The sequence below is a fragment of the Callospermophilus lateralis genome, chromosome 2 (genome assembly GCF_048772815.1).
Source record: "Callospermophilus lateralis isolate mCalLat2 chromosome 2, mCalLat2.hap1, whole genome shotgun sequence".
NCBI lineage: Eukaryota > Metazoa > Chordata > Mammalia > Rodentia > Sciuridae > Callospermophilus > Callospermophilus lateralis.
Window position 1 is genome coordinate 193837780 of NC_135306.1, and position 16368 is coordinate 193854147.

Below are 16368 nucleotides of genomic sequence, written 5' to 3' on the forward strand. Positions count from 1 at the left end.
GTTATACTCCATTTATGTATAATATGTCAAAGTGCATTCTACTATCATGTATAACTAATTAAAGCAAATAGAAAATGAAAAAACACACAAACAAACCAAAACTGTGGAAATGAAGGAAAATAATTTTTTAAAGTTCTGTTACACCATATCCATCTAAATCACAATTTCAGAGTGAATACCCACTCTCAAACATGATTGATCTAAAGGGAAACTATGAATTTTAATTATCTCTGCATTTTAGGAACTGAATGGGTTAAATAATCTTCTCTGACAGAAGACATTGTCTGAATTGGCCATATTTTCTCATTTAATAATGCTGAGGCTGGGGTCATTATAATACACTGAAGCTAAGGAGTATTGACCCTTCATGGTACAGTTCAGGGCTTGCAAAACTACTATGGAGCTGTTAATATGCTCCTCACACTTGGGCATGACAATTCCATTAATAATTATAACTTGTGAATAATCTATACAAACCCTTTGTAGACAGCACAAATAAACTAGTGGTACATGCTTATAATCTCAGCAGCTTGAGAGTCCCAGGCAGGAGGATTGCTAGTTCACAGACAGCCTCAGCAAATTAGAAAGGCCCTAAGCAACTTAGAAAGACCCTGTCAAAAGAAAAAAACTAAAGAGGGCTGGGGATATGACTCAGAGGTGAAGCACCCCTGAGTTCAATCAGAGCAGTAGTGTGCTCACCCCAATCTCATTGAAGAGACAAGCAGTATGAGGATTTTCTGAATGCCTATAGTCTTTTCACTTGTTTCTTTGACATTATCAACTTTGCAGATCATATCATTTTTATCTTCAAACTGGATTCTATATCTTTGTCTTAAGTCTCTAAAAATACATTGTATCTTCAGTGTAGTTTTAAAAAAGAACTTTTAGTTTGCAACATCTATTATTTTATTTTCCTATTTCTTGAGTCATGCAGTTTTGTTATTATACTTTCAATGCCCTAATGAGTTAAGTAGCTGAATATCTCAAAAATTTTTACTAGAACATTTAGGAATCTCACAAATAGAGTTTTATCTTCATAGTGAAAGGAAATAATAAATTAAAATAAACTAAAATGTAAAAGGAAAGCCTCTGATTAAAAAGAATATAACTTTTCAAATAGAAACTAGCCATGAAATGAAATGTGAAGTCCAGATACACTGAATCTATTCCTTTGCCTTAAAATGTTGATGAGGAAGACCAAAATTTTGTTGTAAATCTGTCATAAAAGAAATTAATTACAAATAACTGTACATTGTTGGTAGATGTTCACAAGTTTGAACAGGTGGGATTTTTATAAATGTTTTCCTTCTTACCAAACCTGTATTCAGACAGTGTTGTGAGATGTAGCTCACAGGCAGCCAGAATTGAGCTCTCAGAAAAATTATGAGCCAGAATTGATATTTTGGGGAAGCTCCTGTCTATTGGTCAGGAGAACAATTCATCAGCAAGGAAATCAAATGTAATGGTATTAGAGTTCAAAGGGGTAGTCAGGAAGGTGGAAAACAAAAGACTCTTAAAAAGTCTATTAGAACATGATAATTTGAATACTCTATCTAGCACTGACACACACAAAAATGACTTAATATGGTCAACTAACTAAATAAAACTAAGAACCCCACAACATATGCAATGATAGTAAGATACATCCACAATATTCAGACATGATTGAATTCAATGTCTGTACTTATTCATCAAATCATAACTGAATAAGTATAAGACGTGGCCCTCAGTTCATGCCTTGTTTTCTGATGCAGTTTTAACATGCCAAAGCTTTCTCATGGCATTTTTCACCTCTGCATTCCTCAGCGTGTAGATGAGTGGGTTGAGGAAGGGTGTGCCAATGGTATAAAACACTGCCACCATCTTGTCCATGGGGAACGTGGTTGGGGGGCGTGTATATATGAATATACAGGGACCAAAGAACAAGACGACAACAATGATGTGAGATGTGCAAGTGGACAGTGCTTTTTTCCTCCCTTCTGCACTGTGGTTTCTCAGAGAATGCAAGATGACAACATATGATATCATCAAAATAACAAAGCTGCTGGAACAAATTGCCCCACTGTTAGACACCAACAGCAGATTGATCATATATGTGTCCATGCAGGCAAGTTTTAACAAGGGCTGCAGATCACAGCAGTAATGGTCAATCAAGTTGGGTCCACAGAAGGGCAATCTCAAGGCCAAGATAATCTGAGCAATGGAATGTATAAAGGACCCTATCCAGGCAAGGACAATCAAGATGTGACAGACCTGCCTCCTCATGATCCTTGGGTAATGCAAAGGCTTACAGATGGCCACATAGCGATCAGCAGCCATGAGGATGAGGACAAATATCTCCATGCAGCCAAACAAATGCAGTGAAAAGACCTGTGTCATGCACTCATTGTAGGATATGACTTTCTTTGCAGACAGAGCATCCACAATTAATCTAGGGGCTGTGGAAGTGGAAAAGCAGGAATCAGCAAAGGACAGATAAAACAGGAAGAAGTACATGGGGCTTCCAAGTGTCCGGCTGCACTTGATGGTCACAATAATGAGCATATTCCCCACTACAGTCCCCATATAGAAAATTAAGAAGATTAAAAACACCATTTTCTGCCTCAGAGGATCCTGTGTCAATCCTAGCAATACAAACTCAGTCACATTGTTCTTTGGCTGCATCATCTCAGTTGATATGGGGGTATCACAATTTGGAAACCCCCTATCTGCAAAGAAGAAAAGAAGAAAATGTAAAATGAATACTAAACATATGCTTTGAATATTAATTATCAAACATGAAGTTGAAACTTTCAAAGAGATTAGCATTTACATTTTTATATAATTTTTTCTGAATAAAATTGAACTTCTAGAATTTATTTAATACATTTACCAATTATATTTGAAAATAAGGAAATAGTAAACTAATAAATAGCAAGAGCTTCCTCAAGCAAATGTGTGTGTATCACATTTAGTATATAAAACCATAATTTTTCAAATACAAATGGATCACAGATCTGTCTTAAAAATGTAACAGAGGGTAAAGAATATATTACCAATCAGAATATCATCTTTATTAAAAAGATTAAGCATATGAACAAATGCTTCATTTCATTCAGAGTTCATGCATTCAAATTAAAATTCCAGTTGGATATCCTTTGCACCTATATCAAATAAATAAAGCAATACTTTGATAACTGTCTTTTTAACAAAAGATAGGTAGAAATGTGTGAGAAATAGTCAGTTACACCTATATTTGGTGGGTTCAAGTGCTTGCAAGCTCCTAGTGATCTCAAAGCTTGTAGTCTCACAACCATACAAAGACATTGATCCAGAGATTCCTTTCCCTTAGACACAGCCAGTCAGGCACAAAGAATCATTTTAGAGCTGATAAGCAAATCCAACAAAGCAGCAGGGAACAAGACTAATACTGCAGCCCTTTCAGTGGTAGTTAAAAAGAAAAAGCAAAGGGAGGGCTGGGGGTATAGCTCAGATGGTAGAGTACTTGCCTCCCATGCACAAGGCCCTGGGTTCAATGTCCTCTGAGTTCAATCCTTAGCAAAAAAAATGAAGCAAACTTTAAGATCAAAATGCTAATGAAAAAATCAAGGATGATACTATTATGTAAATACTGATTACTATCAAGAACACATTGTAAATTGTAATTCAAAATTTCAACAGAGGCTGGGCTCAGGGGCACAAACCTGTTTTCAAGAGACTCAGGAGGGAGGCTGAGGCAGGATTTATTGAGAGTTGAAAGCTAGCTTCAGCAAAAGTGAGGCACTAAGAAACTAGTGAGATCCTGTCCCTAAACCCCTACAAAATAGGAATGGGGATGCTTCAGCAATAGTGAGGCACTAAGAAACTCAGTGAGACCCTGTCTCTAAACCCCTAGAAAATAGGGATGGGGATGTGGCTCAGTGGTTGAGTGTCCCTTAGTTTAAAGGTACCCTCCCCGCCAAAAAAAGATTTCAACACGATATTCTCATAGGATGATAAAATTTTCATTACAGAAAAAATATGCTTGCATATATATACATCCTTATACAAATAAATATTATTTAAAAGACCATAAAATATTTGCAGGGTGGACACTGCTTTCTTTCAAGGTAGGAAGAGCTATTTTTAAATAACTCACTTTAATAATATTTGAAAATATTATTATATAATATTAAATATATAACCATACCCCAATTAGAAAAAAGTTGAAATACCTTACCGTAGGAGAGATTATTATTCATATCAGCATGTCATTGATTCATCACAACTATCCTCTGTTGTGTACAGGACAGATGTATTAATTTTAGACAGCACTGAGCTTCAGCAACAGGAGAGATGATTGTAAGACTCAGCACTATTTAAGTGCATCATAAACCACCACACTGTATTAACTACAGGTTCACTTGCTTCATATGGATATTTTATAAATATATTCCTTATGGGAGCTATTTAGGAAACAGAGATGAAGAAAATGTTCTTGTCTTCTATAATTAAGTAATATAAAATATGTTCATTTATATCAACAAATCAATTTTCTTTTCTTATCTCTATAGATAGCTAGATTTAGATATGTAATCATCCTAACACATCTGTCTGGCACTGTGTGTGTGTGTGTGTGTGTGTGTGTGTGTGTGTGTTTTAGGCATAAGAATGGTATATATTGGAGTAAATTGAATAAGAGAATCAAGATATTTTATATGGATATAAATAGTTATTGTTCTATACCATTTTTTTACTTAGCTACTATTGAAGAAAAGGTATTCCTACATTTCACAATATGAATGGCAACATCTAAAACACCAAAACTATTATTTCTATTTATACCTTATAACCATACTTAACAACAATACCATACCTAGTAGTGCCACTTTATATTTACTGTACCTATTTTTTTATTTTATTGGTACTTAGTTGTACATGACAGTAGAATCCATTTTGATAAAATTATAAAAGCACAGGATATATCTTGTCCTAATTAGGACTCCATTTTCTTGGGTGGACACGATGGTAGAGTTCACTTAGGAAAATTATGTTACATTTATTCTACTGTCTTTCAGAATATCATGCTAAGTGAAAAAAGCCAGTCCACAAAAACCAAAGGTTGAATGTTTTCTCTGATATGTGGAAGCTAAACCACAATAAAGAGAAGGAGGGGAAGAAGAAAAGCTCAGTAGATTAGACAATGGGGAAAGACTGTAAGGACGGAGGATAGGAATAGGAAAGACAGAAGAATAAATCTAACATATATATTTTTTTTTAAATCATGTTCTTATTTTAGATTATAAAGCATTTCTGTAAAATATCCTAAAGGTTCTATTCTTCAACAAAGCCCTGGAATTGTGTTAGATACTGGTTTTGACATTAATCTGATTCATTTTCTGCAAGTTTAAATACAAATCATACCAACCTTACCAACTTTGGCAAGATTAGAATGCAAGGTATGAATGTTCATTTGCCCTCTTTCCAAGGTAATTTAGAGTCTACTTACTCAAAGGAGAATTTTAAATGTGCTTCTAAGTCAATCCCTGATTTTTCTGCAATCATGATTCTTTGGTCTCACCAACAAGTTTATGCTCTAAGCTGCATGCTGGAAGGCAAACTAAACTGGCTACAGATTCATTCAGCACTTTCTGAAATCTACCTACATACAGGATTTTCACTAGGACTTTCCTGCCTTTTGTCCGCCTTGGAGATGTATTTCATATGAATGATGCAAATTAAAGGTGTCCTGGGAAGAAATTCCCTGAAGTGTCCCATCCCTCTCAGGTGAAAAATAAGTCATATATGATGAGTAACTTAATCTTCAATTTATTTCAGATTATGAGATAAAGAGGTTATTTATTCTTATAATTAAAGATGCTAATTTGGGTAATACGTGGCAGTTTGGGCTATAAAAAAAAAAGTAGGAACTTATCTTCCAATACTATTCTCCAATAAAATGATAATGCCTTTTTGAAAGAGTGTCTGTTTCCAGAACTGGACTGGGAACGCATAGGAGCAACTGGAGCATCTTACAGTGGTAGAGAATGGGTTATTGCTGAAATACACACACGCTCACAGTGATGGGCATGTGGGACAGGGATATAGGGTCAACTGAAAGAGCCTACAGGGATCAAAACTGAAAATATAGCAGCAACATAAGAAAGTCAACCATACTGAAATATAGCCTGAAGTATGACATATCCATCCAAGAGTCCACAGTGCTATAATTGAATAAATAACAAAATAGAGGAGAGTAGAGAAACTTACATGAATATAAATTTGAAGTATTTACAGAGACAAGGTGTTCTAGAAGTTTCAGAGGACACCCATGCCTCTTCTTGTGGGCTGTGTGAATAGTGACTTCCTTCCAAACAAGATAGTATTGAATGGGGGACAAGTGGATACAGACAGGAATGCAACCATGTCTGCCTCAGCCAAGTGAGCAAGTTCCCAGCAAGTGTGAAGTCACACTGGTGGCATATACCCACTGATGTGACATGATAAAAATGAAACTTTATTTCTTTGATGTTTCTTCCTCCAAAATCTCACAATTCCAGGCTGAGTAACAGCAGGAAAGCAACACCTGAGGACGTTAATTCAAAATGTTGACTTGCTTTCCTGAAAAGGGTCAAAGTCATTGAAAAACAAAGACAGTATCCCTGTCTATCTGTGCTGACAAAAACACAACTAAATCAATGTGTCATCTTGGGTAGGATTCTGAAGAGAAAAAAGATAGGACATAAAAATCAGGATATCTGAATAAAATATGAATCTCAGTCAATAATTGTGTACTAATATTTATTCATTTGTTTTGAAAAATGTAATCAATAAATTAGCAAAAGACCTAAACAGATAATTCTCAACTGAAGAAATACAAGTGAAAACAAATACTTGAAAAAAAATGTTCAACATCTTTATCAATCAGAAAAATGGAAATCAAAATTTTGTTGAGATTTCATCACACTCCAGCCCAAATGGAAATCATCAAGAATACAAATAATAATAGATGCTGACAAAGGTATGGGGGAAAAGGTACATTCACACAGTGCATTTGACTGCAAATTAGTGCAATCACTTTGGAAAGCAGAATGAAGATTCCTTTAAAGACTAGAAGTGGAATCACCATCAATCCAACTTTCCCACTCTTTGGTATTTATCTAAAAGAATTAAAATCAGCATATTGTAGTGATATAGGCACTAAAATGTTTCTAGAAGTGCAATTCACAATAGCCAAATTATGGAACCAGCCCAGGTGTCCATGAGATGATGAATGAATAAAGAAAATGTGGTGCATATACACAGTGAAGTTTTACTCAGCCCTAAAGAAGAATGAAATTGTGTTATTGGGTGGAAAATGAATGGAACTGCAGAACTTCATGAAAAGTTAAATAAACCATACCCAGAGTTAAGGGTTGACTCTTTTCTCTCTAATGAAAAAGCTAAGGCAAAATAAAGGGGGGGAAGGAAATGTGAAAATAGAAGGGAGATCAGAAGAAGGAGATGTTGAAGCTCAGATAATTACCACTGTCCCATCCCAATAGGCCATTGCTACTCTGCTGCTTTTAGGTTTTTCTTACACCATAGATTAATTTTGCCTCTTCTAGAAACTTATATAAATAAACTCATAAATAACGTACTCTTATATAAATAAAATCATAAATAATGTACAGGTTCTTTCATTCATCAAAATATTGTTGCTATTCATTACAGGTATTGTGCATATCAGTGCTTCTCTCCTTTTTCTTGCTGAAGTATATTTCATTGTATATATACCAGAGTCTTCATTTTTTTTTTATTAATAGACACTTGAGTCTCTTGATGTTCTTACCCTTATTCACAAACCTGCCTAAATTGTACAGTACAATCATTTTATGAACATACTGTATTTCTTGAACAAAGAGCTAGAAATTGGATCATTGGGATATATTTTAAGTGCATATTTACTTACTTGGTGAGCAGTCAGAACTTTAATGGAAGCTGTTCTCGGTGGTGCACATCTGTAATCCCAGAAGCTCATGAGGGTGAGACAGGAGGATTGCGAGTTCAAAGCCAGCCTCAGCAATTTAGTAAAGTCCTAAGCAACTCAGTGAAACCCTGTCTCTAAATATAATATAGAAAGGAGCCCAGGCCCAGGTCAAGCCCAGGACTACCCCCAACCCTGTCCACCTGTGGGCCCTTCTTCAAGCCCAGGTCCAGGCCTAGGACTGCACATGCTGACCCAGGCAGGAGACCAGGCCTAGTCCACACCCATGGGACACTGCAGATGTTGCCATAGCTCTTGCTACATAGCCCTCCCCACAAATGACTTTCACCCTGGGACAATAGACAGGGCCTGGAGCCATCTGAATCTCCAAACAGGCAGCCCAAAGCCATTGTAAGGCCACTCTTCCAGCCCCATCTCTGAAAGTGGTTGCATCCATCTTGGGACACTACTACCGCTATCTTTGCAATTGCTGCTACCATCTTTCGTTACAGTAGCATCTATCTTGGGACACTGGCTGTGAACTGGAAGCCCAACACGAAGGTGAGGTAGAGGTAATCTGCAGGGTTACTCCAAAAGTATAGGGTAGAAACTGTAATACTTCAGATCTGTACTGCAAGAAAGGTCAATACATTGACAACATGAAAACACAAGGGAAGAAAGTGCCCCAAAACAAACCAGGATGCTACAATAATAGAATCCACTGACAGCACAGTTGATAAAATATCAGAGAAAGAGTTCAGAATGATCATAATTAAAATGATCTGTAATTGAAGAATGACCTGATAGAGCAAATATAGGAAAAAATTGATCATTCCAACAAAGAGATAAGAGACAAATTCCATTGATCACACCAACAAAGAGATATGGGAGCAAATACAGGTAGCAAAATATTACTTCAAGAAAGAGATAGAAATTCTGAAAAAAAATAATAAAGCTTTGAAATGAAGGAAACAATAAACCAAATAAAAAACTCAATAGAAAGCATCACCAACAGACTAGATCACTTGGAAGATAGAACATCAAATAATGAAGACAAAATATACACTCTTTAAAATAAAGTTGACCACACAGTGAAGATAATAAAAAACCATGAATAGAACCTACAAGAATTATGGGAAAGCATCAAGAGAACAAATATAAGATTTATTGGGATATAAGAAGGTACAGAGATTCAAACCAAAGGAATACACAATCTGTTCAATGAAATAATATCAGAAAATTTCCCAAACATGAAGAATGAATTAGAAAATCTAATACAAGAGACTTACAGGACATCAAATGTACAAAATTACAACAGCTATACAGCACTGCACATTATAATGAAAATGCCTGCATATAGTATAAGGATAAAATTTTAAAGGCCACATGAGTGGAATCAGATTATATATAGGGGAGACCAATTCGGATCTCAGCAGATTTTTCATTTCAGACTCTCAAATATAGGAGATCCTAGAACAACATATACCAAAGTCTGTAAGAAAATGGATGCCAATCAAGAATCTTTTATCCAGCAAAATTAAGCTTCAGATTTGATGACAAAATAAAAACCTTTCATGATGAACAATAGTGAAAAGAATTTACAGTGAGAAGCCTGCACTAGAGTGCATTCTCAGCAATATATTCCAGGAGCAGGAAATGAAAAATAACAATGAAAATCAGCGAAGAGAGGAACTATATTAAAGGGAAGACTAATCAAAGGAGAAACTAAGTCAAGTTAAAAACCAAAAATAAAGCAAAATATCCAGGAATACAAATCATATTCCAATAATAACCCCAAATATGAATGGCCTAAACTCACCAATTAAAAGACACACACTGACAGATTAGATTAAAAAGAAGACCCCAAAATATGTTGCCTTCAGGAGACTCATCTCATAGAAAAAGACATCTACAGACTGAAGGAGAAAGGGTGGGAAAAACATACCAATCACATGAATCTCATAAATAGGCAGGGTGGGAAAAACATACCAATCACATGAATCTCATAAATAGGCAATATTTATGAGATTCAATCACATGAATCTCATAAATATTGGAGAATATTATACTAGGTCCTCATCAGAGTAAGTGGACTTCAAACCAAAGCTAGTGAAAAGAGATAAAGAAGGACATTTCATTTTGCTTAAGGGATTCATACATCAACAAGACATAACAATTATAAATATCTATGCCCCAAATGATGAGTCATCTATGTATGTCAAACAAAGCCTCCTCAAATATAAGAACCAAAGGGACCACAACACTTTAATACAGTCACTTTAATACACCTCTCTCACTACTGAATAGATCTTCCAAACAAACAAACTAACTAACAAACAAAAAGAAACTATAGAACTGAATAAAACAATCAATAGTTTAGACTTCACAGATGTACATAGAATATTCCATGCATCAACAAGTGAATACACTTTTTTCTCAGGTAAACCCTAGCCACCCTGATGAAAAGTAGGAGAGGTAAAACTCAACTTACTAAAATTCATGATGAAAAAGGAGATACCACAACAGACATTATTGAAATATAGAAGACAATTAGAAATTATTTTGAAAATTTATACTCCAGTAAAATAGAAGACTTTGGAGACACTGACAAATTTCTAGAGGCATATGATCAAACCAAACTGAGTCTAAAGGACTTACACAAATTAAACACATCAACTTCAAGCAAAGAAATAGAAAACACCATCAAAAGCTTACCAAACAAGAAAATCCCAGGAACAGATGAATTCATAGGTGAGTTCTACAAGACCTACAAAAAAGAAGTAATACCAATACTCCTCAAATTATTCCATAAAATTGAAAAGAAAGGGACCCTTCCAAACTCATTCTATGAAGCTAGTATCCTGATAGCTAAACCAGGCAGAGACATATCAAGGAAAAAAAATTCAGACCAATATCCCTGATGAATATAGATGCAAAAATTCTCAAAAAATTCTGGCAAATCACATACAAAAACATATTTAAAAAAATTACTGCACCATAATCAAGTGAGGTTCATTCCAGGGATACAAGGTTCAACATACAGAAATAAATAAATGTAATTCATCACATCAATAGATTTAAGGATAAGAATCATATGATTATATCAATAGATGCAGAGAAAGCATTTGATAAAATATAGCACCTTTTCATTTTCAAAACACTAGAAAAACTAGGGAAAGTAGGAACATAACTCAACATTGTACAAGATATCTATGCTAAACCCAAGGGTAACATCATTCAAAATGGAGAAAAATTGGAAATATTCCCTCTAAAAATTGGAACAAGTCAGGGATGCTCTCTCTCAGCACTCCTGTTTAACATGCTGGGGAAAAGGCACCATCATACATTGCTTGTGGTACTGCAAATTGGTGCAACCAATCTGGAAAGCAGTATGGAGCTTTCTTAGAAAACTTGGAATGGAACCACCATTTGACCCAGATATCCCACTTTTTGGTCAATACCTAAAGGATTTAAAATCAGCCAACTATAGTGATGCAACCACATCAAGTTTTACAGCAGGTCAATTCACAATATCTAAACTGTGGGACCAACCTATATGCCCTTCAATAGTTAAATGGATAAAAAAAATACCTGTGGTATATATACACAGTGTAATATTACTAAACATTAAAAGAGAATAAATTTGTGGCATTTTCAAGTAAATGGATGAATTGGAGAATATTATACTAGGTGAAGTAAGCCAATCTCAAAAAACCAAAGGCTGAATATTCTCACTGACAAGTGGATGTTGATCCATAATGGTGGAAGCACAGGAAAAGTGGAGGAACTGTGATTGGTAAAGGGGAAAAAGGGAAGGGAAGGAGACATGGGGCAGGAAAGATGGTGGAATGAGATGGACATAATTACTCCAGGGACATTTATGACTGTACATATGATATGACGCTACATTGTGTACAACCATATTAATTAAAATTGTGCTGCAGTTGTGTGCAATGAATCAAAATGTATTCTGCTATCATATATACCTAACTAGAATAAATAAATTCTGGGAGACCAAACTTGCATATGACTGAGTCACATTCCCTGACTGGGTGCTGAGGTATCCAGTTGCAGAAATGTGGCAGGACTTTCCCCACCCTTCTTAGGTTCGAGGGACGTGTCTTTGTGCATGGGCTGTAGCAAGACATGGATGGATGGAGCTATGCTCACCTGTTCCTTAGTAATATTACCCCTTTCCCTGTATGAGATAGAATGTTCCATGGAAACACTTTTTGTGTGTCCCCTTCTCTTACTGTGCTCTTGGGTGTGGCCTACCTAGATGTCAGTCAACCTGCTAACAGCAGACATCATGAAGCTAAACTAAGCCCCTTGAAACCTGACCCCTTGTCTCATTTGAACAGCTTTTCCTCAATAAAAGGGGTCATTCTCTCTTCCTGCGGACTCTTAAGGTCAGAGGAGCCATCACAGTGACCCCAAAAGAAAAAGGTATTTCTGTTTCTTGTGTGGTTATTTCGTGCAGCTCAATTAGCTCAGTTCACCTGGAGTGACCCCTGAGCATTTTAGTCACAAACACAACTTAGCAATAAATAAATAAATAAATAAATAAATAAATAAATAAATGTAGTAATCAGACTTCTAGGACAGTTATTTATAATCCAAAAGGTAGGGACCCATGGTTAATTAGACTTCCTGAACAAAGTCTAATTAAAGCAAAGGAGAACTGACCCTTTTCCTGGGCATAGGTTTCTTGCCATAATACTTTTTATAATTTCATTTCATACCCAGCTCTGCTATTGCCATAACAGCATATTGATTGTAGAATGTTTGGCAGTCTATATAATGAAGATTGCTAGAAGAATATCTGTATAAGTTGAGATGAAAACAAACAACCAGAGAAAACCAGAAAACATACAAGAGAATAGGAGAGAATTAAAGGAGAAGCATTGGAAAGGGTCATTCTAGTGGTCTGTTTTTTTTTCATACACATATGCAGAAAATGGACATTCATTGTATTTAATAGTTGATATAGATAATGAATCCACAAAAAGGTCTTAAAAGTCTTTTCCCTGGAAGTGGGTGTCTTTGCACAGTTGACCTTCTGTTGGACTGGGAAAGGCCAAAACACTTTGCTTTGTAGAGCCCTAGTGTGGGACTGGACTAGTTTACATGAATAGTTCAGGTACGCTCACTCCCATCTGGCTACTCCAAGTCAGCAATGCCTGGACTATCAGCTTATCTATTTCTCATCAAAGTTTAGTAAAATGAAAGGACAACGAAGGCCTGAAAGATAAATCTATGAAGGGGAAAGAAGGGAACCAGATTGCTTCAATAAAAACTGAAGTGTTTGAGGGCAGGTTATGCCACAGCAAGAAGTTGCAACTAGAAATTACTTTTAACCCAGCCCCTTGGTCAAAGTCCTTAATTGACATCCCTGCCTCTCTTTTGCAGATCAGGCAACAATGTGTATTGACTTCCTACTTGAGAACTCAGGACTAGATAGATATTCACAGATTAGGCACCATTAGGGAAACAGGACAGGGTTTTGCCAATAAATTGCTATGTGTTTTTCTGTGTTTGTATGGAACTCTGTCAACCTCTTCTCCCAGAAGATGCATTTCTTCTGGGACTGGGTCATGACTCAATTTGAGGTTAAGTCATTCAATCTGGCCCTGATCTACAGGACAGAAGACATTTCTTTGGATTTCTGGCATTTGATAGTATGTATTTTTAGTTTGTTTTTTTTTTTTTTTTTTTTTTTTTTTTTTTTTAGGTTTTCCCTATAATAACTTGGAGCAAATTTGTAGGTGTCCTATAAAATTGTATAAGTTTTTATATAATTTTTTTGTAGATGTAAGTATGGTGTACATTTGAATGAAGCAGCACCATAGAACTAAGAGATTTCTTATGGATACAAATCAATAGAGTTCCACACTAGTCTATACTTAGTTGCAATTTGGGGAAAGGGATTCCAACAATAATCAGTGGGAAAATCATCACCAACAGAATTACCTAGAACATCCAAAATAGATGTTATTTCCATATATACACTAAAGCTCCATTTATGAACAACTATCCCTAGTAGTGTCCATTTCCATTAGGAACTACAGTGCCCAGTTTTTGATTGTTTGTTGTTGCTTTTAATCCATGTTCTCACTTTAGATTGGAAAAAATTCCTAGAAAAGACCCTACAGGTCCTATCCTTCAACAAAGTCCTGGAGTGTGCTAAAAACAGGCTGTGACCTTAATCTGATTCATTTTCTGGAAGTATAAATACAAATAAGTTAATATCAATCGTACTAACTTTGACAAAATAATGCAAGGTTAGAATGTTCATTTTCCCCCTTTTCAAAGTAATATAGAGGCCACTTACTCAAATAAGAATTTTAAATGTTTTTCTAAATCAATGCCTGCTTATTCTGGAATCAGGATGTCTTTGGTCTCACCAACAAGTTTCTGCTCTAACCTGCATGCTGGAAGGCAAACTAAATGGCTCCAGACTCATTCAGCACTTTCTGAAATCCACCCCCACACACAGGAGTTTCACTGGGACTTTCCTCTCCTCTTGCCTTCCCTGGAGGTGCAATTCATATGAATGATGCAAATCATGGGAGTCCTGGGGAGAAATTCCCTCAAGTGTCCCTTCCCTATGAGGAGAAAAGTGAGTTAAATGTGATAAAGAACTTAATCCTCAATTTATCTCAGATTATAGGGTAAAGGAGTAGCTCATTCTTATAATTAAAAGTACTAATTTGGGTGATAAATGACACTTTTGGCTAGAAAACAAAACAAAACTGTAGGACCTGGATCTTTCTTTCCAATACTATTGTTCAAGAAAATGATCAGTCCTTCTTGAAAGAATATTTGCTTCCAGATCTGTTCTAACTGAGAAACTGGAGCTTCTTTCAGTGGTAGAGAGTAAGGGTGTGCTAAAACACACATTCACTCACGGTGATGGGAATGTGGGACAGGAACACTGGGTCAAATGAAAGAGCCTACAGGGGTCAAAGCTGTGAAAAATATAGCAGTTACATAAAGAAAAGCTACTGAAATATAACCTGCACTATAACACATGCATCCAAGAATCCAAATAACTAAATTTAAAGGAGAGTAGAGAAATTTCTAAGAATACAAATTCAAAGTATTTACATAGATAAAGTGTCCTGAAAGTTTTAGAGGACACCCATGACTCTTCTTGTGAGCTGTGCCTAGTGACCCCTTCCAAACGAGTCAGTATGGGATACGGGATGAGCTTCTACAGAAAGGAATGTGATCATGGCTGCCTCAGCTAAGTGGGCAAATTCCCAGCAAGGGTGAAGTCATACTGGTAGCACATACCCATTGACGTGGTATGAAGAAAATGAGTTTATATCTTTGATATTTCTCCCTCAGATCCATGATCTCAGGTCAATCAGACAGTTACAGGATTTAGTTCAAACTCTCTGACTTGCATTCTTGAAAAGTTACAAGTCCTCAACAAATTTTCCCTGTCAAGATGTGCTGAAAAAAAGGTGATGACTAAATCAATGTGTTATTTTGATAGGATTCTAAAGAGAAAAAGGGCAAGAGTTAAAAAATAAGGAGATTTGAATAAAGCATGAATCGCAGGTAATACTCATGTACTGACACTCATTCATTTTTTTTTTGAAAAGGCAGCCTATTAACATATTTGGCAAACATTTTCCCATTGAATTTATATATGGTGAGTTTTAAAAATACATTTTTTATTGAAATTAAATTTACATAAAATGAAATGCAGACCTCATATGATTTGGTATTTTGATAAATTAATATTTTCAAGTAACTATTAACAAATTTAGGATGTAAAATTTTTCCAGTAACTCAAGGTGTTCTTTTTTGCTTTTTTCTTTTTCAGTTAAAAACTCCCCTAACCACTTACAATTCTGAGTTTTATCACCTTATATTCATTCTACTTCATGTAGAACTTCATGTATATTAAACCACAGTGTTGAATCTTCTGTGCCTAGCCCTTAAGATTCATCAGGTTGCTGTGTGGAGAAGTAATTCATTACTTTCTTTGCTGAAAAATGTTTTGTTGAATGTGACATCTTCTGTCTTTAAAATGCACAATGTTTGCTATTAACATTATTATTTAGATGCTTTAATCGAAGTTTACCATTATTGTAATTTTCTTCTTCCCTCCCTTCCTTTCTTTCTTTATTTCCCATCTGTTCTTTTCTTTCTTTTGAACAATAGAGTGATTGTTTTTGTTTCAAGTTTAATTCTACCTTTCCTACTGGCTTGAAAGCTTTACCTGTTCTTATTGTTCTTTGGTTAGGGATTACAATAAGATATTGTAATGAATAAACATCATATAATTAAATGTAGTAGTTACATAAAGTCACCACATTTTACCTTAAAGTAACTTAACTACTTTATGTGTGATGTAAGACTCATGATAGTGGGATTCCAGTTACCCTTTTCTTGTGCTATGTGCTACTGTCATACATTTTTTGGCAACATGT

General features: G+C 35.5%; 1 protein-coding gene across 1 annotated transcript; it reads right to left on the reverse strand.

The window, feature by feature from the left end:
- Positions 1-1731: 1731 nt before the first annotated feature.
- LOC143390233 (olfactory receptor 4C11) lies at positions 1732-2664 on the reverse strand. The gene has a single exon (XM_076842742.1). The coding sequence runs from the start codon at positions 2662-2664 to the stop codon at positions 1732-1734; it is 933 nt and encodes a 310-aa protein (XP_076698857.1).
- Positions 2665-16368: the final 13704 nt, after the last annotated feature.